The sequence below is a fragment of the Ochlerotatus camptorhynchus genome, unplaced genomic scaffold (assembly GCF_037179485.1).
Source record: "Ochlerotatus camptorhynchus isolate MF236.1 unplaced genomic scaffold, CSIRO-AGI_Acam_v1.1 ptg000434l, whole genome shotgun sequence".
Taxonomy (NCBI): domain Eukaryota; kingdom Metazoa; phylum Arthropoda; class Insecta; order Diptera; family Culicidae; genus Ochlerotatus; species Ochlerotatus camptorhynchus.
Genome location: NW_027040920.1, coordinates 2,845,093 through 2,871,921, shown reverse-complemented (window position 1 = coordinate 2,871,921; position 26,829 = coordinate 2,845,093). Strand labels below are relative to the sequence as shown.

Sequence of the window (26,829 nt, the reverse complement as noted above, 5' to 3'; positions counted from 1 at the left end):
GTTTCACGACCCTTTTCCGTCCTTGACTTGAAAATGTAAACAGATAATCTCAAAAATCATAAGTGCAGGGTTGCCAAACGCATCGGTTACTGAAAATGATAGCTTGTTTGCCACACTGCGGCACGTTCGGCACAACGCTTGACCTAGTTTTCGGCACAGATAAAGTACTTGGCACAGTTTGGGATGTGCAGAGTTGAACACCCCTTGGAAATTCCATACATACATACATTTATATGTACAACATCACATTTAAGATAAGACATAATCAACAAAAGTACGCCACAATACTTGGTTTGCGGCTACCGCTCTCCATCCTCGGTCATGCTCAATGCTCGCTAGGTCACGCTCTACCTGGTCCGCCCATCGTGCTATATGCGCTCCACGCCTTCTTGTGCCAACCGGATCAGTAGCGAACACCAACTTTGCAGGGTTGTAGTCCGGCATTCTTGCAACATGTCCTGCCCACCGCATCCTTCCGGCTTTGGCCACCTTCTGGATGCTGGGTTCGCCGTAGAGTGCAGCGAGCTCGTGGTTCATTCTTCGCCGCCACTCACCGCACACCGCCGAAGATCGTTCTTAGCACACGTCGCTCGAAAACTCCGAGTGCTTGCAGGTCCTCCTCGAGCATAGTCCATGTCTCGTGTCCATAGAGGACCACCGGTCTTATTAGCGTTTTGTACATGGTACATTTGGTGCGGGGGTGAATCTTTTTTGACCGTAGTGTCTTCTGGAGCCCGTAGTAGGCACGACTTCCACTGATGATGCGCCTTCGTATTTCACGACTCACATTGTTGTCAGCCGTCAGTAAGGATCCAAGGTTAACGAATTCCTCCACTACCTCGAAAGTATCCCCGTCTATCGTGACATTACTTCCTAGACGAATCCTGTCATGTTCGGTTCCGCCTACTAGCATGTACTTTGTTTTTGACGCACTCACCACTAGTCCGACCTTTGCTGCTTCGTGTTTCAGGCGGGTGTATAGTTCTGCCGCCGTTCCAAATGTTCTTGCGATAATGTCCATGTCGTTCGCAAAGCACACAAATTGACCGGATTTCGTGATAATCGTACCCCGGCTGTTGAGCCCGGCTCTTCGCATTACACCTTCTAGAGCGATGTTCACCCGAAATCTTTGCTCAGTTTTACACACCGTCCATCGTTGCTTTGATCAGTCTAATCAGCTTCCCAGGAAAGCCGTTCTCGTCCATGATTTTCCATAGCTCTGTGCGGTCGATACTGTCGTATGCCGCCTTAAAGTCGATGAACAAATGATGCGTTGGGACCTGGTATTCATGACATTTCTGGAGGATTTGCCGTACGGTGAAGATCTGGTCCGTTGTCGACCGGCCGTCGATGAAGCCGACTTGATAACTTCCCACGAACTCGGTCATTTTAGGTGATAGACGACGGAAGATGATCTGGGATAGCACTTTGTAGGCGGCATTCAAAATGGCAATCGTTCTGAAGTTCTCACATTCCAAATGGTCGCCTTTCTTGTGAATGGGGCAGATTACCCCTCCTTCCACTCCTCCGGTAGCTGTTCTGTTTCCCAGGTTCTGACTATCATCCGGTGCAGGCAGGTGGCCAACTTTTCTGGACCCATCTTGATGAGTTAGGCTGCGATACCATCCTTACCAGCTGCTTTGTTGTTTTTGAGCTGCTGAATGGCATCCTTAACTTCCCTCAGCGTGGGAGTTGGATCAGTTCCGTCCTTTGCTGCACTGACGTAGTCGTTTCCTCAATTGCGCTGGTCTCCCGTGCCTACGTTTTCCTCGCCATTCAGGTGCGCCTCGAACTGCTGCTTCCACCTTTCAATCAGCTTACGTCCGTCCGTCAAGAGGCTCCCGTCCTTATCCTTGCACATTTCGGCTCGCGAAACGAAGCCGTTGCGGGATGCGTTGAGTTTGTGGTAGAACTTCCGTGTTTCTTGGGAACGGCACAGCAGTTCCATTTCCTCGCACTTCACTCCTTTTCTCCCGAAAGATGTCTGCTGTTTCCGCTTCTGTTTATACCGTTCCACGTTCTGTCGGGTTCCATGCTGCTGCATTATCGCCCTCGCTGCATTCTTCTCCTGCAAAATCACTATGCACTCCTCGTCGAACTATTCATTCCGTCGACTTATTTCCACGTACCCGATGGTGCTCTCGGCTGCGTCGGTGATGGCTGCTTTTACTGTACTCCAGCAGTCCTCTAGAAGGGGCACATCGAGCTCGCCCTCCTCTGGCAACGCTGCCTCGAGATTCTGCGCTTATGCTAAGGCGACATCCGGTTGCTTCAGTCGCTCTAGGTTGTACCGTGGCGGGCGTCGGTACCGTACATTGTTGATGACGGAAAGTTTTGGGGGCAGTTTGACCATCACCAGGTAGTGGTCAGAGTCGATGTTAGCGCCACGATAGGTCCTGACGTCGATAATGTCGGAGAAGTGCCGTCCATCAATCAGAACGTAGTCGATTTGCGATTCCGTCTGCTGTGGTGATCTCCAGGTGTAACGATAAGGGAGGCTGTGTTGGAAAAAGGTGCTACGTATGGCCATGTTCTTGGAGGCAGCGAAATCGATGAGTCGTAGGCCGTTCCCGTTCGTCAGCTGGTGGGCGCTGAACTTTCCAATCGTCGGTCTGAATTCCTCCTCCTGGCCTACCTGAGCGTTTAGGGCTCCTATGATGATCTTGACGTCGTGGCTTGAGCAGCGATCGTACTCGCGGTCGAGCCATAGACGTAACTCTAAGACTAGTAGGTCCTGAAGAAACGTGCTCAACTTTTTGGCTCAGCTCTGGTACTATCTTCGGTCCCAAGCTAATCGATTTACCCCTCGAAACATAGGAAAATCCAATAATCCCTCATTTTATCTGTCAAACTTTCAAAGCGAATCAAAACAAACATTGTGTAGTACAGAATTTTGACTAGAATGGAGACGTTAATCAATTGGCTTGGGATCAATAGGCTAGTCAAGTAGTGAGCCAATTTAAAATCGTTAGTTTCGTATTGATTGTTGGTCGAGCTGCGCGTAAAATGCGTCCTTGCCATCATCAGTGCTTCCGGAATGAAGGCTGTGCACGTTGATTATGCTAAAGATGAAGAATCGGCCCTTGATCCTCAACCTGCACATTCTTTCGTCGATCGGCCACCAACCGATCAGGCGCTTCTGCATTTCGCCCATCACGATGAAAGCTGTGCCCAGCTCGCGTGTGTTGCCGCAACTCTGGTAGATGGTATGATTACCTCTAAACGTTCGCACCATGGATCCTGTCCAACACACCTCCTGCAGCGCTACGATGCCGAATCCGCGGTCCTTCAGTAGATTGGCGAGTATTCGGGAGCTTCCGATGAAATTGAGAGATCGACAGTTCCACGTGCCGAGTTTCCAATCGCAAGTCCTATTTCGTCGCTGGGGTCATTTCCGTTGGTCTCGGTTCGTATTCCTCTGTTGCTGATTTTCCGTTGCAATGCTTTTTTACGTCTGGCTCGCAGGGCCTGACACCAACCCCCTAACTTTCCGGAGGACCAGGGTGCACAGTTGTGCTTAGAGTCCTTCACTGGCACTCGGACGTAGATCAGCCGCCCCTAACATGGGGAACAGACGCTTGCCGAAGCAAACCTCCCCTTTCCCTGTCAGCCTATGACCAAAGTTCCCACCGGGGTTGGTTACCCGATCTTCCCTAAGGTTGCTCACAGTTCCCGGCCGGTACCACGGGGAGGTAGGTATAGGAGTTGCTGGAAATAGTGATCTAGGCTAGTGATCTCAATGGGATCTGTATTGCGCATTACCCAGCATTTACCGGCCTTGGAAATTCCAGTATGCGCTAAATTATGAGGGCACGTGCAATACATGGAAACGGTGTGTTGTACTCGTCGCCAGAATTAACGTAAAGGGAGCGGGACATTTCGCCGAAGGACGTTTTGCCGAAGGTCATTTCGCCGAATGGATAATTTCGCCGAATGGGTTATTTCGCCGAAGAGCAAGCCATTTTCTACGGTTTAGATTTTTTCTCAAAGCTCAGTAAATTTTGAAATCAGTCTCGAAAAAATATTAAGAAGGTTCGATTTTTTCAACTTGGCAAGCTTTCAAATGTAATACTTCTTTCTTTTGAACATGAGCAGTTCTTTTGAGTTGTACTGATTTCAGAAATTTTGAAATAATATATATTTTTGATTTATAGAAATGCTTCCTTCTTTTAAACATGAGCAGTTCGTTCGAGTTGTACTGATTTCGGAATTTTTTAAACAATCAATGTGTTAACATTTTTAGAAATGTTTCCTTCATGACCAGCTCTTTCGAGTTATACTGATTTCGTTATTTTCTAAATAATCAATATTTTTGATTTATAGGAAGAATTCTTTTAAACAAGTCCAGTTCTTTCGAGTTGTGACCCATTCGGCGAAATGTTCGTCGACAAAACGTCCTTCGGTGAAACGTCCTTGTTCGAAATGTAACAGCCCCTACCTACAGATGTGTGTAATTTAAGTATTTTAAGCAAAAGTTAGCTACATTTTGGAGGCCGTGTGAGATATAAATCGTCAGTGTTGCCAAATTCACTATAGGTTCTCTTTAATGTTTTTTAAACACTGAACTCGCCGTAGAATGAATTGTTAACCTCAAATTTTGGCACAAGAAGTATGGCGCATGGTGAGCGGTATGTTGATTGCTTGCCGATTACAATTAAAATTCCTCGAACAAGCAGCACCCTGAAGTCATCATCTTACCTTGAGTAGGTCTGCAGCCAGCTTGAGAACATTGTTGGAGATCATCAACTCCTCCTTCTTGTTTGGCTTTTGTTCAATCTGAAAAAAATAATGCACATAAGGCAATTCCGATTTTTGTCTACAAAGCCCCAAAGATCTTACTTGTACGTAGAGATTAATCTGTTCGGTGATCAGCACCGATACGCTTTTGTACTTTTTGTTGATTTTCGTACCGAGCGTCATGAACCGCAACAGGAAGGTCCCGAATGCGCATGACCAAACCAGCGCCTCCAGATTGAATTGCGAGTGCAGATGAACCGAATCCTGAAACATCAAGCGTTAGAACAGTTTTCCATGATTTACTAAGCTATGACACAAACCTTCAACCACTCGACGCTCAGGAACGCCAACAGCAGCAGCGTTATGAGAAATGCAGCCGAAACGATCACGTCGACCGAATTCTGCGGCCCACGTCGTTTCAGATAGGATCGCACGCACAACCAGGTTTTGATGTTCCGCACCTTGTTCAGTCGGAAGTGCGGAATGCTGGACTTTTGCGCCCTCCGTGAGGAAGTTAAATGTGAGAATAGCTTAGCATAGAGGAATCTCTGCTTAAAAGTACGTTCGGCAACGGCGAGCAGGAAAAACACCAAATAGGTTAGGCATATCCGGAGCGTGAAACCTAAAAATAGAACCGTTTTCTCCCAAGTCGATTCCCCGAAGGCAAACCGCAGAATCGCGATGCATGAAAATGAGGCCTTTTCCAGCAGCAGCACCGGCATGTCCAGGAAGTTAATCTCGGTTGTGCTGGACGAATCGACGGTGGCTTCGCACAGGCGGCAGAATGCCGGTATCAACGAAAGGATGATGCTAAGTACGACGCCGATGTAGACGTAGTCACACGTTTCCGGCATGGCTTCAACACGTTCGATGATGGCGGACGAAATGTCCAGGACGGACATTTCCGCCTTCTTCGCTTCCCGAGCGTCCCAGATCGTGCAGCTGACTGTTTCGCAAAAGGGTTTAGTTAGGTACATTCGAGAAATAAATTAGCTGCCTACCTCTATCGCTGGAACCGCAAGACGGATTCAGAATGATCGTCGGAGCGTCCTCCAGGTCGTAGTCATCATCTGAACGTTCGTTTTGATCGTCAGAATGGTTGAGATCTGAACTGTAACTACAATCTTCACCTGGGGATAAAGTATAGATGTTATTGGTTGTCGGAAATTGGGATGTTATGATTGATATATAATCCCCACCGGACACCGACTCTTGACAGACGACCCAACCTTACTGATGCTCTACCGATAATAAGACAATCGTTTGATAGGTTACCTCAAGTAATAGTTAGTAACGAAAAAAGGAAGGTGAAACGAATAATGCATGGTATGGAAGAATGAAGGTAAGCCCGTAATTCCATAAACATAAAAACATAAAGTAAAAAATTAGTCAGTGTTAGAATAAAAATACTCACTATCGGTGTTGGCAAAATGTATACCACAGTTGTAATCCGTACCTTCTGACAAATGCTGATGGTGCAGGTGATGATGGTGAAGATGGTGATGGTGATGAAGATGGTGACTAGACTCAGTGTGATGCAGGTCGAAATCGTTTTCCTCGTCGGTGTCACCACTGGACTCTAACTTCTCATCGAACCCACTGCCTTTTGATTCGCCAGCGGCATTCACCGAACCGTGATGAGTTTCGTCTTCGTCCAGCAGTAGAAGCGGGGATTTGCTACTGTCATCGTGCCGTTGAAGTTCAATACCAGACTCGGATGAAAGATGCCTTCTGGGTTTCCCTAGCTGATGTGATGTCGTCGGTGGTAAAGTGCAGGACTGCTCTTGACTAGTAGGAGTATTGCGAAGAGTATCGGTGTCACTGTCGGATCGGGCTTCTTTCTCGATCTGGGGGATCCCGTTGATCCACGTGTTGGTGTACGGTAGTTTCTTGTTGTAGTATACTTTGGCGGGTCCGCCTGCGTTTGAGCTATCCTCTCCGCCGGAACTTTTCCCATTCAGGCTTTCGAAGCCGTCGTCATCGATGGGTGCTTCCGGTGGGTTCAAAGTTAAGTTGCCGTTGGTCCGTGCATTTCCATTAGCAGCGGAAACCTGAGGGTCCCAGTTTACGTTGCGTCTACGTAGGGAACAACCCGGCTGGGGTTGGTCTAGTGTTGATGGTTTACTGCAGTTTGTGATGCATTCTATCGGGTGATGGATTATAACTTCCGGAGTAGGGGTTGACACGTTACGAAAGCTGGAATGGTACAGATAGGGAAGTTGAATTATTAATATGGGCATGCAGATTATTAATTTCACATACAAACAGACATAGCAAATCGATATAGTGGTGTTTAGAATTTCGTAAACATTGGTAGTTTTGTTCCTCATCGCAAAATATTAGACGTAATATTTTTTTTATTTTTCCTTGAAAATTTAGGCTTTTTAACACAATATAGGAGAAATGGCTCGAATATTGGCCTATGGATCTAAGATTGGACCCATCGCTAGAAATCTGCTATTTATCAATTTTATCTAGATGAGCGCGTCATTGGGTCGCTATTGAAAATTTAGTCGATTGCTGAATTTATGTATGGGCCTAAATTAGGGGCATTCAAGCCGACATTACATCAACTTCCCCTATATAAAAAAAATCAGCAATTTGTTTGTTTCGCTTTCGAGCAATATTTTCTTGAAGTTATCATGTTTTGGGTTTTCGCTTAATACTCCTATGCAGAATGGTTGCATAACACTGTGAATTTACTCTCTATTGCAAAACAAACAAAACAACGAATATGAAATCATGCAATTAAGTGGAATAATTACCGTTAATTTCATTGTATTTAATATATAATTTTCAGTTTTGAGCTGTAGGTTACGGCCTGCTTCAAGAAAGTGTATTTTCTGATTATTTGATCTGCCCAAAATCTCAAAAATCAAATTGTGTATATCCTTTTAGACTTCACTTTTGCTAATATTCAACCTTCTTGATGAACACCTGTCACTGCCGTGCCATGACGTTTGTCCTTATCCTCACTTATCGACAGGCCCGTCAGTGGTCAATGGTGTTATGACCAACGGTGATGGCAACATTCCCCATCCCGTAGCTCTGGTCGGAACCAGGGATCTGCCCAGATATACTCCTCAACTCCATCACCGCTAGCTTGGCAACTGCACGTCGGTACGAACCTTTTGCTGTTCTCACCAGTGCTCGACGTACTCTCCCATCGATGCCTCGAATAACCTTCTCCACAACTTCACGGGTCCAGTTCTTCGATTCTTCCCGTCCACCACGTACACCAGTTCTCTTTCTTGGATAGGCTCTTGCTCCCCGTTCCACTTGGTACGGTGATTGGTGGTGGGTATGTACTCCTTCAGCCACCTTTGCCACGCCCACAGCATATCAGCCAGCTCCTGGAACGGCTTGCAGTTATCCCGCAACGCTTGGTTGAGCCAAATTGGTCAGCACGCGAGCTTCTTCACGCTCCCCATCAGACATACCGCGGAGGAAGTGATTCAGCGAGAGGGATTCGACATTTGCTGATTCCTATGGTATATGTGTGAGTGGCCGAGATTTCACCATGTCCTCAGCTTCAGTCAGCACAGTGAGTAGGATTTCATTCGTCAATTTTCTGCCATCATGCAAAGCCTTCAGTGCGTCCTTAGCCGATCTCATTGGCCGCTCCTAAATACTGCCCATGTGTGGCGCTGAAGGAGGATTGAAGATCCAACGTGTCCTCTTGCACCAATTCCTTGCTGGCCGCTTGCAAATTTGTGCCGTTGTCTGAAAAGAACTCCAGTGGTGCACTTCTCCTGCAGATGAATCGCCTGGTTGCCATTACACATGGCTACTGGACTGCCCGGGGTCGCTAGGCACGTGAACAAGCAGTTCCATCTCTTCGCTGATCATCGTCCAAAGGTGACGATTACCGAACCGAAATAGTCGTAGCTGAGGAGTGAGACGTTGTACAAGTAGAGGTGCCATCCTGGGAATTGCTGGTTGGCGCTGCCTGAGTTCGTACACCACGGTCTCACGGTTTGCGTGGTCGAACTTGACATGATAGTGAAGAAGAAGTTTGTTGGTGACGTCGTAGCTCTTCGGAAGCACAATGGGGAACCGCTGCTCGAAGGCGATGAAATCTGTATGGGCCGACCGCCCTTCCATCCGGATTACTCCGAATTGATCCAGAAACGGGGACAATGTGTACAGTGAACTGGATCGTTTAATGTTGAGCCACTTATCCTGCGGCAGCTCACGGTTCTTTAGCAACGTCTTGACTTCATCTGAAAATCCATCTTGCTGCGAAGCTTTCCACAGATAGTTCTCCTCTTGTCGATGTTCGTCGCTCTACAAGGGAATCTTGATTGCCGACAACGAAATTGTGACTTGAATCGTTTCGATGTGCAGCTTCTTCACCTTTCTGCGGGCAGTTCTAAATGAATCGGAACACGCAAGCCACGCATCGCACCAAATTACTCCAACGCGAAAAACGAGTAGTATCTACTAGATGCTGAGAGAACTAAATTCCGTGGAAAAATTATACGGCCGGGACTCTTCTTTCACATTTGGGTCCGTTGTTTCCCCACTTGGTTAGCACGTCTGCTATGTTGTTCTTCGGGGGGACCCAGCGCAATTCGATTGGATTCGTGAGGCTTAGTATTTCTCCGATCCGAAAGGCCACGAACTGTTTGTACTTCCTGTGGTCTGAGCAAATCCAGGAATGTACCGTTGCGGAATGGATGTGCCGTTTCACCTGTACCGAGTGATTGGCCTTCACAGCAACAGACAGTCTTGCACCAAGTACCGCAGCTAGAAGCTCCATCCTAGGGATCGTCATGTACTGTAGAGGGGTTACCTTGGACTTCGCCGACACCAGTTGTCCATTCAGCAGAATCCGGAAATACGCGACGCACCCGTAAGCATCTTCACTTGCGTCCGCAAAAACGTGAAGCTCAAGATTCTGGTAATCAGACGGCTTTGCACCGAGAAAATAACAACGAAGAATTGTCATTGCCTGCACTTGTGGCAACAGCGCGATCCAATTTAACCACTTCCTTGCCGATTTGTCGTCGATAGTCTCGTCCCACGGACATCCGTTCCGCCAGAGGTCTGGAGGATCATTTTTCCGAAAACAGTATACAGCGTCCACAAGCTCATGACGACGCTCAACAGGATTCGTTTGGAATGCAGCTTTCCATCCGTCAAAAACGATTGCAAGTCATCGCGCAGAACGGTGGTGAACACGAAAACATCTTTTGCTGTGTTCAACGACATCCCCAGAACTCTTTCCATGCCGTTGTTCTTTTTTTTTAACTAGTTCGTTTATTTACTAGGCTCAGTCGTGTGTGACACTTTGCGGAGCCAAAATCAGTAATGTTTGATTTACATTTTAAATAGCAGTATTTCTAGGTTAGTATTGGGTACCAATTACTCGTGGCGGGCTCGAGGTTAATGGGTAACAATTTCAATTGGAAGGATCTAGGTAGGAAACTGGTTTCTGAAGCCTCCTTCAGATACTACTCTCGGACGGTTGACCAAATCCTGACTGGGCAGGGGCAAGTAGCACAGGAACAGGAGGATAATAAGACTGGGACACAATGGCGGGAAATTGTTTGGAAAGGAGGGGATAGTCACATCAAACTCTAACATCAGACAAACAAAGGAATTCGTAGATCGCTTGCATGTAGGGAAGATCACGTGTTCCCAATACATCTCTTACTTCACGGAAGGGTTGTCTACCTCGGGCCACTAGGGTATCCAATAGTCGTGCTCTGGAGGCGTCATTACCCGGGCAATACCAAACTGCGTGATCGATGTCATCATAACCGGTTCTGCACCTACATATATTGCTGTCAACGAGGTTTATTCTATAGAGATGTGCGTCTAGCGAGTAGTGGTTGGACATAAGTCTTGACATCACTCGAATGAAGCCCCGACTTACATCCAGACCTTTGAACCACGCTCTCGAAGAAACATTTGGAATAATGGAATGTAACCACCGCCCAAGAGAATTATTTGTCCAATCGTTTTGCCAACTTAAAAGAGAACTCTGACGCACTAATGGGAAAAATTCATCATGTGAAATTCTTCTATCATAAATCTCGCCTTGTTGTGCGCCCACCTTTGCGAGAGAGTCTGCCTTCTCATTGCCTGGGATTGAGCAATGTGAGGGGACCCATACAAAGGTAATCATATATGATCTTTCGACCAGCAAACTCATCTGCTCCCTTACCTTTGAAAGGAAATAAGATGAGTGCCTACCTTGTTTCATCGACCGAATAGCCTCAATCGAACTGAGACTATCCGAGAACATGAAGTAATGGTCTATGGGCATATCGGAAATCATCCCCAATGCGAAGTTAATTGCTGCTAGCTCAGCAACATAAACGGAACAAGGTTCCTGAAGTTTCCGAAAGGCGGTTGAGTATTCATTGAAGACGCCGAAGCCAGTGGATCCATCAATGCGTGATCCATCAGTGAAAAATCTTCTATTGCAATTGACTTGTTGGTACTTTTCAGCAAAAATGTGGGGAATTGAGATAGGTCGAAGTTGATCTGGAACTCCTTGAATAGCCTGTTTCATGGAGAGATCGTAGTCAATGGGGGAACTGTAGTTAGTAAAGCATACACGAGAGGGGGTATAGCAAGGAAGGCTAATATCCGATGACATATAATTAAGATAGATTCGCACGAATCTAGACTGGATGCTCAATTCGAGCATTTCTTCGAAGTTTTCAATCACAAGGTTGTTACTGACACTACATTTAATCAATATTCTTAATGAGAGCTCCCAGAATCGGTTCTGCAGGGGTTTTACGCCCGCTAGGACCTCTAGGCTCATATTGTGTGTTGAATGCATACAGCCAAGGGCAATACGTAAACAACGATATTGAATACGTTCCAATTTGATTAGGTGGCTTTTTCTTGCCGAGTGGAAGCAAAAAGAGCCGTACTCAAGAACTGAAAGAATAGTCGTTTTATATAGTTTAATGAGGTCTTCCGGGTGAGCACCCCACCATGTCCCGGAAATTGATCGTAGAAAGTTGATCCTTTGTTGACACTTTTGTTTCAAATACGTAATGTGGGTACCCCAAGTGCATTTTGAATCAAACCAGACTCCAAGGTATTTGAAGGTTAAAGATTGGGTAATGTCTCTGCCCAAAATATTTAGACGCAGTTGGGCTGGAAACCGCTTCCTTGTAAACACTACCAATTCAGTTTTTTGCGGTGAAAACTCGATCCCTAAATTTCTTGCCCAGAGAGACAGATTATTTAGGGAATTTTGCAATGGTCTTTGCAAGATTTCTGCACGTGGACCTCTCATGGAAACCACGGCATCATCTGCAAGCTGTCTAAGCGTGCATTGATTATCTAAGCAGTTATCAATATCTTTGACATAGAAATTATAAAGTAAGGGACTTAAACATGAACCTTGGGGTAAGCCCATGTAGCTAATTCTAGAAGTTGTCAGTTGACCTAGATTGAAGGTCATTTGTTTTTCTGACAGCAAATTATACAAAAAATTATTCAAAATACCGGGTAATCCACTACTGTGCAAATTGTCTGACAGTATGTCTATGGAAACCGAATCAAATGCGCCCTTAATATCCAAAAAGACTGAAGCCAATTGCTCCTTGTGCGCAAAGGCCAGTTGAATATCAGATGAAAGCATCGCTAGACAATCGTTTGTTCCTTTACTCTTCCGGAAACCAAATTGCGTATTTGAAAGTAGATTGTTTGATTCAACCCAATGGTCAAGTCTTAATAGGATCATTTTTTCTAATAATTTCCTCAGGCATGATAACATAGAGATCGGACGGTAAGAATTGTGATCAGACGCTGGTTTCCCAGGCTTTTGAATAGCTATTACTTTAACCTGTCTCCATGCTGGTGGAACTATATTGAATTCCATAAATGAATTATATAGGTTAAGTAATCGTCTTTTAGCGATATCGGGGAGGTTTTTTAGAAGGTCAAATTTGATCATATCGCTTCCCGGAGCAGAGTTATTTGATGAAAGAAGTGCCATTGAAAATTCCAGCATTGTGAATGGTTCATCCAGAGAACCGTTACTTCGGGATGTATCCCGTAAAGTTGGTTGTGCTGGAACAGAATCTGGACAAACCTTTTTAGCGAAGTCGAATATCCATTGGGAGGAGTATTCTTCACTCTCATTGGAAGATGAGCGGTTTCGCATATAGCGAGCCTTTTTCCAAAGCGTTGTCATCGAGGTTTCTCTAGAAAGTCCCTCGATAAAAGTACGCCAGTAATTTCGTTTCTTTGCTTTTAGTAAGTTTTTAAGCTTTTTTTCAAGCTTTAGATACTTTTCAAAAAGCTCAGATCTTTCATGTCTACGATAATCTTTAAAGGCATCGGATTTCTCAAGATACAACTTTGTGCATTCGTCATCCCATCCAGGGGTGGCGGGTCTTCTTTTGAGCGATGCACTTGGAACACGTCGTTTCTGAGCTTCTAATGCTCTTTTGAAGATTAGCTCGGTAAAGAAACGATACTCTTCCAGTGGTGGTAGAGGATCGGTAGAATCAATACCAAGAGTTACCGCCGATACAAATTTTTGCCAATCAATGTTCCTCGTGAGGTCAAAAGGTACTTGAATTGACTGATCTGTTTTTAGACGACCACTTTTGATTGAAATAATAATTGGCAAGTGATCACTACCATGGGGATCATTGATAACCTTCCACAGACAATCTAATGATAGTGAGTTAGAGCACAAAGAAATGTCAAGACGGCTCTCTCGAGCAGGAGGGTTTGCTATACGTGTTGCTTCACCAGTGTTCAAGATAGTCAAGTTGAAATCGTCGCACAAATCATAGAAAATACCCGCTCTATTGTCATCGTATGATTCGCCCCAACCAGTACCGTGTGAGTTCATATCGCCCAGTATTAGAACTGGAGATGGAAGGATATTAACTGAACTCCAAAGCTGACAGCGGTTTATGGAAGTCCTTGGAGGGACATATACAGAAGCTATGCAAAGATCTTTGTTCTTCACATTTATTTGGCAAGCGACAATTTCAATGCCTGAGATTATTGGGATTGAGATTTTATAGAAGGGGTAGCACTTTTTGATCCCCAAAAGTACGCCACCGTATGAATCATCTCGGTCCAGGCGGATAATGTTAAAATCGTGGAAGTTTAGTTCATCTTCAGAAGAAAGCCAAGTTTCACAGAGTGCAAATATATCACAATCAGAATTGTGAATCAAATACTTGAACGAGTCTAATTTAGGTATTAAACTACGACAGTTCCATTGTAATAAAGTGATCATATCTTGATCCTCACTCGACGAATTATCCATCGAAAGATATGAATTCACCAATGAGGGGCCATGATGCAGTCAATTGCTTGAAGTAGTTTCCGACTATAGGAACAAGCAGGTCAATAAGCCCTCGAAGTGGCGATTCGTCGGGAAAGCCGAGGGCATTCAAAATATTATCCACAATGTCCTTAAATTTAATCTTTCCTCGCTTGGACGGGAGAGTTTTCTTTGAATTGCGAGTAGACGTGGTGTTTATTTTTGGTAACCTCTTACGATTACCTTTATTAGGTAGCGGCGGGGTGGAAAAGCTGCAGCAAGGATCAGATGGAGCAGCAATTACCGATTTGTTCGGGTTTTTCAATGAATCCCCGCTACCTTCAGATTTTTGCATGCTTTTGAGAGTGGTTTTATTTTTTTTCCGGCGCACTCCCGGGGAGCTAGTCGGCTTCCTTTTACCGGGGGCGTGTACCTCCGGAGACTCACTCTCATCTGCTATGTCAGAGTCCAGTTCATCGGAAGACAAAATCTCAAAAGTGTTTTCATTTTGAGCGGCTGATGCCAACGAAGCAGAGGATCCATTTTGCAACTTAACCATTTCTGCAAACGTCAGCTTGGAGCGTTCTTTTATTGAACGCTTCACATTGTTGGTACGCTTCTTGTACGCGGGGCAGTCCTGCAAAGCATGAAGAGGTTCTTTGCCACAGTAAGCACATTTAGTTGCTTCCTGTTGGCAAGCACCGTCCATGTGGTCTTGGCTACATTTGCCACAACGGGGCTTGTTGTCACAAAAAGCAGCTGTGTGTCCCAACTTTTTGCAGTTGGTACAATTATATACCCTTGGTACAAAAAGTCGCACCGGGAAAAAAACATTTTCAATTTCTAAGAACTTTGGGAGAACCGATCCAGCGAAAGACACCTGTAGTGAGCCTGAAGGGGAGTAAGTCTTTTGCCCATCTACCGTGGTCGCTGAATACAATATCCTGCAACCCAGAACGTCCACGGTAGATGTAGCAGCATTTTGAAGGCGCCCCATACCTTCCATGACGTCATTACACGTCAGGCTCACTGCAGAGACCACGCCGTCTATCTCCACATCTCGAGATGGGATGTAGACGTAATACTCTTTGTTATAAGCCTCGTCGTCAGCAATATCATTTGCGATATTATATGTAGGCGCAGTTATACGCAGTTTGTTCCGATTGACCTGATGAAATTCGGTCCCCGGGAAACGACGCGTCAATATTCTTTTAATCCCTAAGAAGTTAAGGGCTTTCTCTTTCTGCCGAAAATAGACAACCCAAGGCGATGCAGAGGACGCCTGATAATGGCGCTTTCTAAGTTTATCATTGGGAGGCTTACTGCCCCCCTTTGAACCATCCATTAGAAATTAAAAATTGTCGTCAAAAAGTAATTATTATTTTACTTTTTTTTTTATTAACGAACCACCCTATGTGGAACGATTCTACTGGGGGAGAGACAGACGATCCACAAGCAAACAGTCAGAGGAATGGGAATACAAAAACAGATACGTGCTACTATTTGCCCTTACCGTTTCTACTGCTATACTGTTGCTACTCTGCCACAATAGATGCCGGTCGTACACACCGTCCGTGCGGCGGCTCACTGCTTTCTGCTGGTTATTGTTTCCAGTCGTACACACCGTCCGTGTGGTTGTCGTTTGCCGATGTGTATTACACGGCTCTTGCTGCTGACTATGGCTCCGATAAAATCAGTTTGATATCTTCGAGCGGGTTAAAGATGGACAGTCCGATCGTAGGCTTCGCCAGGATCGGCTGCTTCCTTATGTAATGCGCGAGTCACCTGAGGCACAAAAACTGCTTCCAGAAAAAAAAAAACTTTTCGCGGTGAAAACACTTTTAAAGCTATGCCATGTGACGAGACAACAGGCCTTGATGTTGCTCATTCGCAAGCAGAACGAGGAATGATGCCGTTGTTCTTGTCGCAAAGGATGTGGATCATTTGGAAATCCGTTTGCTCACCGAAGTGCTGTAGGAGCTCTAGGCTGTTCGAAACCTCGGTTGTCCGCTTGATGGCCTTGCCTACCGTGAATGTTGAATCCAGGTAATCGTTGACATAGTGCTTGTCGACTATTGTCTCAACAGCATCAGGAAACTGATCGACAAACTCCTTTGCGTTTCGGTTATTTATGTACTGGGCAGAACACGACGAGCAGGTTGAGCCGAAGGTGGCAACATCTGTTCGGCCGGAATAGAAACATCTGTGCTGACTTGTCCTTCGCTCGTATTATGAACTGGTGGTACATCTCCGCAATATCACCCCCGAAAGCGACAGGGCGTTTACGGAAGGGACATAATACTTATGGGATACTGGAGAGAAGATCGGGACCCTTCAACAATTTGGAGTTTAGTGACGTTCCTTGGACAGATGCCGCTGCGTACCAGACCAACCCGGACATTTCCCGGCTTTTTGGGGTTCAATTCAACATTTAGAGAGCGATACCAGACCTTACCTGGTTCGGCTTCCGTTAATTCCTTAGACGTAACGAGGTGAGCGTAACCTACGTCAATAGTCGTCAACCTTCTTCTTTACGCTTTGATGCAACTCCGAATTTCTTGACAATTTTCGCTCCGGAGTTTTCATGCGTTTCAGCGCCATCGGGAAGATTTCTGGAAGTTGCGAATTGTCGTTCTTCCACAAAAGACCCGTCTTGAAGCGCGCGCCGACACGGATGGCTAATTTCTTCAGCAGCTCTCTGGCCCTGTGGTCTCCAGCAGATTCTGGAAGCACCGTGATAGACATACCGGACTCATCCAAAGTGAAATGCGTTCTAAGAATTTCTTGCAGGTCCTGATCTGCCAGCACTCCGTTTACGTGATGGCCAGTGAAACTCGCTGATGGTTCGTCGTTACCTTGAGGGTCGTATATTGATTAACCAGGTTTGCCGATACGAGACTCAAGTGGTGCGTATACATGCAGATGTTTGAGCCCGATGAGAACTTTGGGAGGGCCGTCCAGACAATCGGCTATGGGTAGACTGCAAAGATGCATGAACCGATCCGCCACTTCCACGAACCATATCTTCTGCTCCGGCAGTTGCAACTTTTGAACTGTATGACGTTGCGTAGTAGGAACTTCTCCTTGGACCCTTTGGCGGAAATCTACACATCAACGGACCTTGAATCTCGTTCTAGCCGGCTCATACCCGCTTGACGAGTATTGGCTTCCAGGTACCGCTTAGCTTCATGTGATCCACAACGCTGCTCTTCATCAGGTAATACGCCGAGTCCTCGTCCAAGAAGGCAATAACGTGCATGGTGCGCTTACCTTTGTAGAGCTTGTTCGGAACTACTCGGAAAATAACGGGATGCTGTTTCGAGTTCTGCACGTGGTAGTTTGGTGGTGACGAACCTTGCAATCACCGACGTTGCAGTGTCCTTAAAATCGGTAACGCGGTTGTCCGTGCTCGTTGAAACACACTTGACACAACTTCCACTTCTCCACAATCTTTAGTTTTGTCTCCCCATGCTAGCCTCCGGAAATCCTCACAATAACGAATGCGGTGGTCTGTGCGGTTGCACCTTCGGCATGGTTTGCCGTTTTTGGTTTGACCTTCACTTTTATGTTCTCCTGTTGGCTGGTTCGACGACTGCTCGATGGTGCGTGTTCAAAGAAAGTGAAGGTCAAATCGAAAACCGTAAACCATGCCATTAATGGGACCACAAACATTTTTGAAACCTTTGTTTATTTAGTGAATTTCCAATAAATTGTAATACTGAAACATAGGATTTCGTAAGTAATGTTAATGAAATCATGTAATTTCATTGGTTAGGCTACTGCAAAGCTGATCAACGGAATTTGAATTAATTTCATTGTATTTAATAAATAATTTTTCAGTTTTGAGCTGTAAGCTTCAAGAAAGTGTATTTTTCTGATTATTTGATCTTGACATTAGTAGACTATTCAACGGAGAAAAACCCAGAACATCAGTTCTATTAACCATATTTATTACCAGTTGCCTAAAATGATCAATACAAAAAAATATTTATGTTGTTTTCTATCGAGATAACCTACACGATAATCCTTACACACTAAGATTTTTTTTACAGTATACTGCAATGTTTTACCGAATATGAAAAAGCCAAATATTCGGTAATTTTTTGATTTAAAATTTGTTCGGTAACTTTTTCTTCACTCTTGAGCTATCAACATTTACTGAACTGCTATTTGCTTTTTTCTCAAGGAAGTGTTACTGCTACATAAAGCTACCACAAATTTAAACAGCACTTTTCAGTGGTCATTATTACCTGCACATTTTCTACCTTGTTCGACTCTTATTCCTCTTCGATCCTTGTTTAGACCCTACCCGTGGTAATCCTACTTGGATATCGATTTGTAAAATTCCTCTTCGATCCTTCAGATTCTTGTAGTAATCTGCTTGGAAGTCGACGCAAAAGAAAAGGGCAACCTCTTGATCCCCCTTCTGATGAAACTTATTTGTGTAATCAATTTGATATGCTCACGGATGATGAAAATGATCCATCATCCAGGCAAAATTCCAGTAAACTTTCCCGGCTTTGTGCCAAAAAGGAAAAGGTCCCCCTATTGTGATAACCACCACTTCCGATTTCCATGCTCTTCGCACGGAACTTTTGAACTTTGTTAAATTCAAGTTTTCACTTCAAATTGGCCGTCGGGGTGAATGTCGTGTATTGACTGAAACCTTGGACGGATTCAAACGTCTTCTTAAGTATCTTGTGGCAGGTGCCATATTATAAAAATCAAAATGTAAAAAGTTGTACATTAATTGAAATTTTTCAAACACCATCGAATTACCGCTTGACGCATGAAGCGTTCGCAAAAAGTTCACTCACCGAAATGTTCATTAGATGGTAAATGAGTTCTCTGTACCATTTCGGGCGCCAAAGCGTTATTCGATAGCCAAACGAAGAGTCTAAGCAAACCACGCGTAAACGCACGGACATCGAGCTGCACAATTCTGCTTTCAGGATTTGTTTACCCGTCCCATCCTTTCATGCACTTCGGGTGGGAGGCGAATTGGCATATGCGTTAACTTGATAGAATGAGAATGCTTTCCTTCGTATTTTTTACAAAAAAACTAGTATGCGTGAAGGCGATTTTTTGAACTTCGTGAAAATCAACTTCGTTGATTTCACGTAATTTCCGGCGACGAAGATTGCAATTCTTGCGCCTAATCTGAGAACCTTCAGACTTGATTCTTTCACTTCGTTCTGGTTTGTGGAAGAGGCTTGAGCGGTCCGAGTTTCAGTTATCGCGCCGTGGTGTGAATTTAAAGGTGAATTAGTAAACGTGAAATTGTCTTTAAGTTTGTTAATTTAGATTTTCTTTATAAATTCCCTCGATTAGTTCGTTAGTTTTCGAAATCAAAGCAGAAAGTGCTTAGTGCGTTAGTTCGGCGGTTAGGAGTGTGCGAAGGTGTTTTGAAATCGAGGTAATTTTGTGTGCATAACTTTGTTCAGTGTGCAGATGTTGAATGCCAAGCGACGGAATTTCTCTTTGGCAGATTTGTGGCGAGTTGCGAAGCTCGTCACACCACCCACATCAGTCAGCGACCGTTTTCGACCCCTTTTTTCAGCTTCGAAGAACACCCGGTGGTACCAGAGGCCGGAAAAGGGCAGCAAAAAGGTTTCCGCGCCCTAGGCACAGCGAGCAGCAACCCACTGGTTTCGAACCGGTGACCTCCCTCTCCAGCGGCAACCACTTTCCGCAGTTTCCCGTCGACGGTGACGACCATCGATGCGACGGCCTTACCCCGTCTAGGTAGAAGACCACAACTCAGCGTGTGAGGCGTAGTTGGAAAACACATCGGCTATGTGCAGTTCGCAGTAGCATCGTTTCGGAGTCCGTAGGAGTATCGCGTGTGGTACACGTGGGTCCAACCGGCATCATCGAGCAACCGCCAATTCCTCCACGCAAGTAGCGAGTCAAAACGTGAGTAACATGCATGTTAACAAAATTCCCATGCGCATGGTGAGTTAAAGCCTCTAGCACAGCATAACCGCTATCGTGCCCGCTGTTCGTTCAGCCGTTACCCATTCCGATCCGCGCAAGCGTCGGTAACGCCAAACAACTTTTTGTAGCACACACAAAATGAACACCATTTGTCGCACAGCACACTAAATAAATACCGCCAGAAGAAGAAAGAAGAAAAGGATAGCTAACTAGAGGGAATGAATTTGAGATACGCCTAGAATAATAAATTGTCGATAACGTAGGAGTACGAAAATAAACCATGATGAACAAGAGGTAGTTTGAATATGAATAGGATGCGTTTTCAATAAACCAACACACTACAGATAAAAAGTTTTTGTTCATCATTTCCCAAAGTGATCTAGAAAAGCGAATGTAAGGCTTTTTCACGTTTCCGGTCGTTTTCTTGTGAAGTTTTTGCAGGGTTTTACTGGGGGAGTTGGCCCCGAAACCAACCAGGATATCTCTCTATTCGAACGGGATCCGTTCGAAGTGTTGTGTCAAGTCTGCCCGTGATGATAAAATCCGCGAGAGCAATTCATCGGTGGCAGAAATCGTTTTCGTGAATGCTTCATTCTTTTTATTGATTCTTTCACGACCATAGGTCGTGGGCATTCCCGTCCTTACCGTAATCGATCAACAGCCAACTTGCTTCCCGCTCATTCATTTGGGAAAAACAGAACCTTCCCTGAAAGGTCTCATACGGTCGGGCAACCCTAGTCTCGGTAGATGGTCTCCCTCGGGAGTGGCGCTTAAGCCATTTTTACTAAAAACGGGAAACTCGTAAGGCTGTCGGATTACAATCTTAATGAGAAGCAGCACCAATTGTAAACCTACGACACCAACACTGAACGTCTATTCAAGGTTGTCTTGAAAGGTCTACCCAGTGGTGAATTCCTGGTTCAGATCAAAGATGAATTGACAAAATTACTTGGGAGTTGAACCAATCCAAGAAGGGTTTTTGATCTAAGTTCCGTCCTACTAAGCACAACCCACGCTTGTCTCTCTTTCTTGAACGGGTTTTAACAATAAATGAAATGTTTCTATCAAAGATGACTTCTAAAATTATTCCCCACACGTTGTTGAGATATTGTTAAAAATCTAACACTGCTTCTTGATTCCAAATACGAATTTCAATTCCGTCCAAACGCTTTGAAACGCCATTGGATTTTCTTCGTCCTACGGATGAGGGTAGAAAAAGCGAGTTCGCTAGGAGCGCTTCTTTTGTTTTGAGAACAATGAGTGTAAATATTCACGCAATACGCTCTAATAGGCTTTGTGTTGTAGCTTGTGAACTAACGCATCGGTACAAACATATTACTGATTTGTGCCCGGTGAAATCATTGATTAGTCTGATGTTTTCTGCGCTCTACCCTAATTAAAATGAAATCCTGTCCTGGCGATTCACCGAGCTATTAATTTTGTCCCGCTAGATTGCATTCATGGAACTGCAAACACTTACCTCGAATCAAGAAAAACCGAATCATCTTCAATATCGTCCGCCACCGTCATATCCGGTCCGCCATTTTCTTTACATTCATCGTTATCCTTAATTTCGGCCGAAACCACTGCCATTCCATTCGGGACTTTCTTCGGCGAAGCCTTGCCCACCTCCTCCTTTTTCATTTCTTTCCTGATCTCATCTATCCGCGTGCCGTCCACCTTCCTACCGGCCAGTTGATTGCTCAAAGCTTCACTGCTGGTACTGCTACTGGTGCTGCAGGCACCCTGCTTTTTAGCGGTCCTCGCCGGAGAACCCGTTGGAGATCGGGACGTGCCTCCATAAAATACCTTCGCCTTCATCGGTCGATCTGGATCGTCGTTGCCAGGTCCACTGGCGGTGGTATTGGTGGCGGCTGTAGTCGACTCCCCCGATCCCGGCTGCTGCTGGGAAGCTCGGGCTCGCCGTTTCCTTCGTATTCGCTCGCGCTTTTTCAACGTGGAATGTGAGTGACATTTCTTCATCTTCAGACAAAGACTGTTGTTGTTCGAGGCGGTGGCAACGATTTGCGAATGGATTACGCTCAACAACAGGCTCAGCGCCATCGGGATCAAGAAGTCCGATATCGAAACGATATGCTCTTCCTGATCGGCATCGGTTTTGTTCACATTGTAGCTGTAGATTCCGAGGTTGATCATCTGCAGCAGGTACAGGGTAAGCAGTAGAACGAATACCCTCGGCGAGGTCTGCTGGACCCACCATTTGGCATAGATTGGCAGGAGGATAAGCCGTAAGGCGGCAAGATAGATCACAGTAAGGATGGAAAGTTTGGACTTGGCCTTGGGAAAGGTTGATCCACGCACCAAATCCACATCGATCAGTTCGGTTTTGAGTTTGGTGTTTTTAAGGGGGAGATGATTGATGCCGGCTAAAATCTTCTGCTCGATCGTTTTCTCCCATTGTTGCTTGTCGTATGTGCCGATCTTTTTCTGGTACCATGCTACCAGCTCATCCAGGCGCATACTTTACGGCGTCAGCGGTTGAGGCAACCTGTGAAGAAGGGAGCGAAGAAAATTGACGATGAAAAATGTTGTTTTGATGAGAAATGCTTTTCAGTCGCTAATTAGTTGGCCAACGACTTTTGAACGATCGCTGCCAACAGCTATTTTTAGCCGTTTTATTGAATGAGAATGTTACTAACCCTTTAGGGCACTGAGCAATTTGTGCTACCAAAATAAACAAGTAAGCAATCGAAGGTCAGTGGAAGATATGGAATTCGGGTAGCTACTGCAAATGTCAACAAACGTGACTGTATGATAACAAAGCAAAATAATATTTCCCGCCCTGCTCGTTTTAAAGTCTAGATCGTGTGGCTGACCGACCAGTACTAAATAATAGTTCGTCTGACCAAAATAGAAGCGAAACGAGAAATATCATTTCGGCTTGGCGGCGACAGTTTGGCTCCTCCGTGGATATAAAACCATGACTGAATGTCAAGTTGAGCTGATGGTTATATGTACCTACTTTAGTGGATAATGCTCGGGACGGTACGAGCGTGCGTATGCACGAAGTCAGCTGAGATGTAGCTTTTAGCGAGTTTCGAGCAACCAGACATCGAAAGGGAAAGTAATTTCCATGCTGAGGATGATGTTACGTGTCTCGACTTTAGGGGGTATATCTTTGTTGGTGAAAAACCGGTCTATACAAAGGTTAGCTTCAGTCGAATTACAGCATGTTATGTATGGAACGGATGGTTGGACTGGGTAGAATGTAGAATCATGTAAGCGTGGAGAATTGTACAGTCAAGTATTGTTATTACTGATTAAAAACATAATAATTTTGAACTTCGTGGAAGTCGATATTCGCCCCAGCTTTGCCAGATTGTTTTAAAGCTTATCGGTATCGAAGATATGAAAAAATCGGTATTTATCGGTATTTACTATTATATATGTTTGCCGTTTTGGAAAGCAATTTTTTTAACAATAGTGACGACTGGGACTTGAGGGGAATTGCTTTGTTTAACGGCTTTCTCAGTCTGAAAACACTCTTTAAATTTTTAATTTAATTTTCAAAATTATCGTTGTCCTCAAATGGTGATCGAAATTGTGACCAAGTAGTTTTTTCAATTAAATATCATTAAATGAAACCAAAATATGGAAAATCAGCCAAAACAACGACCAAACTATTGACAATAACGACAAACAATATTTTCCCTTGAAAAAAGCTACAACCCATGGCCGAAATGTCGGGCAGATTACATCGTAGTCGTAGCAGTGTTTAAGACTGAGAAAGCCGTTAATCAAAGCAAAATTTTAGTTTTTGAACTATGATCGGAAAATTCCGGAAGAAAATTCCGCGGAATCTTTGAATTAGCTTCTGAATGGAGCTGAAAAAACATCAAAAGAAAGACGAAAGAAGCTCTCTTGCATGAAGTTCGGGAAAAGCTTGAAAAACACCCAGGAAACTTCCAAGACTAAATTTAAATAAACTATCGGAAAAAAATCGGATGTCACATCCAAAGGAAGCCAGCAAGTTTCGGAAACCCGAAGTAGATTTCCAGAAGTAGCCATTTCCATGAAAATTAAGAAGCTCGGAAAAACCTTCCAATAGAAGTCGAACAAAAAACCATTGGCTTATGGTCAAACTTCCAGAAGAAGACGAAATAAATTTCTGAAATAATTAATTGAACTTCCTGGAAAAGACGAAAGAAACTTCCTGGAGACGCTGGCATAAACTTCCTAAGGTAGATTGGAAGAAACATCTGAAGATAATTGGAAGCCAGAGCGCTTACGGAGCAGTCGAAAGAAACAAGAACATACTTCCGGAAGATAGAGATCGCTGGGGTATGTTCTAATGATCCAGAAAATTTTCCTGATATTCATAAAACATCCCTGAAGACTTCGCAATTTCCCTGAATTTTTCGGAACATTCCTGAAATGCACTTAGAAGTATTCAATAATTGCTCGAAGTTCCTTAAAAGTTCTTGTAATTATCCTGAAATTAGGGGCTGTTTTGGAGTTCTCTGGTCATCCTCGAAGCGCTCGGAATTTCCCTGATTATAATGAGAATTCCAGAATATCTTTAATCCTCTTTGAAGGTCTGATCTTCCCGTTTTTTTTAATTTTTTAAAGTTATCGACACTGCCATTAAAAAGCATAGAACTTCCCATAAAATGTTCTCACAATGTTCTAATGTAACTTCCCTTACGTTTCCTAAATTTGCATGAGCCTCTCAGGACATTGCTGCAGTTTTTGGAAATTGCCTGAGTTTTTCGGAACTCCTTTATAATTTCAGCAATTTTATTGAAATCTATTGATCTATCCTGATGTTCTCTGAGCTTCACTAACAAGTTCTTTGAACTTGTGAAGTTTCCAAAATATTTATGATGTTTCCCTAAGTTCACTGGAGTTCACTGGACTTTTCTGAAATTTCCAGGTTTTCGAATTTTAACAGAAGTTTATGAAACTGTCTTTGATTATTCGAAACTTACACAAAAGTCTGGACTTTTCTGAAGCTTCAGAACTTCTTAACTGTTCCTGCAGCTAGTGTGGATCCGCAATAAAAATAAGTTCCGGGAAAATTGAAAAAAACTGGCGGGAGAAGATGAAAGAATCATTCGAGCGAAGGCTGAAGAAGCTTCCAAGGTAAGGTGGAAGAAAATTCCAGGGAAAGTTGGATAAGCTTCAGGAAGTTAATAAAATGAATGAAAACGTACGGAAGCTAAATAATGCTTAAAAAATAATTCTCGATTCCCTAGGAACTACCGGAAAGAGCCATCGATTTTTTCTCGATTTTCTCGATGGGTAGCCAATCAAAAGGAGGAAATGCAAACATTAGTCGAAAGAGTATCAAGGCATCTTTAGAGATGATTTTTTAGAATTTTGAAGGCTCAAAAAATATGAGTCAGATACAAGTCTCTCACAAAAATTTTCTCCGAAATTCGAACGCGGGCAGGCAGTCATAATTTTGATTATTTAAAAAAAAAAACCGGTATAAATCGGTATAAAATTTTAAAAATCGGTTTTCTGTGGAACCTTATCTGTATATCGGTATCTAGTTCGGAAATCGGTATAAATACCGATAAATCGGTACATCTGGCAACGCTGGTTCGCCCGCCTAAAGTGTGTAGGGGAAAGTGGGGCAATAAGGCCAATCGTACAATTTGGTCACCCGCTTAAAAATCAACTTATTGAACATATTTTACAAAAAATCTGTTACAGGCTTAATGCTTGAAGCCTACTTCAACTCTAGAGCCTACTAGAAGCCTACTTTTCTCTAGAGCAAATATTCGAAAAATGTTAGACTAGCTCAAATTGTCAAAACTGTTTTAAGATTTCTGAATCAGAAAATAAGGTATATTAGTAGTATTTTATAACTTATCGGTGATATTCATTCAGCAGCTTAATAAATGGTCATTGGATTTTTATATGACACGATGTTTTTCTAGTTTTTAATAAACATTAAAGATTTTCTTAACAAAACAAAACGTTCATTCGGGACAATATGGGCACTACTGAAATTTCAACTAAATTTTTCAATTTTGCATTATTCCTTTCATAAATGTGACTGTATCATATGAAATCATGTTTTGAAGCAGCCGCTTTGGTAAAAAATCAGTCATTCACAAGACTGAAAAAATATAGCCCTAAATAGGCAGTACTTCTTAAAATTAATTTATACTACAGAAAATAATTGCTTCTTTTAAATCTGTTTTATGCCAAAACAGTTCATTGTTTACCCTTCACAAAGCCTCAAGAGAGCAGAATATTCTGGGTGCTCATTTTACCCCAACGGTTTAATTTCGCTTACAACACGAACATTTTTTAAATTTTCTTGCATAACATTCATCAGCTTACTTTTAATATTCAATTTGTATTTATTATGTAAATAAGGCTTGACTATCCATTTGGTTAACCTTTGCGTGCCTAACGTCTGAATTTGCATAGATTTCAAAATTCAATTAGCTCTAAAAACATAATTTATCAGTCTTTTTCTTCACAAAAAATTGCATTTTATCGGGAATCTATTGAAGTTTTTGAATCTATCTGAAAATATTTGGATGAATACATAGTTCCGGAGTTATTCCGGTTCCCGTTGGGGTCACTTTTGGTCGGCATTCGGCTTTACTGTTCTGTAATAAGTATACACACGATGAACATCATGTTTTTTCTCTCATATGATGTAATTGGACCAATGGCAGCTATATCGACGGTCCACGATCACATTGGGCATCCTGGAAATGTTCTGGTGCCCCGGGGAAGTGGCCAATTCTCAACAAGAACCTAAACCCATCATGCGACATATCAAACTTCATGATTTTACAAATCTTGGCCGGTAACGGCCTTATTGAGAGTCCATGGTCACACTAGCCCTCCCAGGAATGTTCTAGTGCCCCCGGGGAAGTGGCCAATTCTCAACAAGAACCAAAACCCATCGT

General features: G+C 43.9%; 1 protein-coding gene across 3 annotated transcripts in view; it reads right to left on the bottom strand.

The window, feature by feature from the left end:
• phtf (putative homeodomain transcription factor) overlaps window positions 1-26,829 on the bottom strand; it is a 50,623-nt gene that overhangs the window by 6,412 nt on the left and 17,382 nt on the right. The window contains exons 2-7 of one of the 3 annotated variants that reach the window (XM_065234588.1): window positions 21,414-22,442; window positions 6,152-6,933; window positions 5,739-5,867; window positions 5,058-5,683; window positions 4,840-5,001; window positions 4,699-4,776 (exon numbers count right to left, since the gene is read on the bottom strand). In XM_065234588.1, the coding sequence (XP_065090660.1) occupies window positions 4,699-4,776; window positions 4,840-5,001; window positions 5,058-5,683; window positions 5,739-5,867; window positions 6,152-6,933; window positions 21,414-22,414 (2,778 nt within the window). In that variant the 5' untranslated portion in view covers window positions 22,415-22,442. The remainder of the gene's footprint in view (window positions 1-4,698; window positions 4,777-4,839; window positions 5,002-5,057; window positions 5,684-5,738; window positions 5,868-6,151; window positions 6,934-21,413; window positions 22,443-26,829) is intronic. The other 2 variants (XM_065234589.1, XM_065234591.1) reach the window with 2 other exon arrangements.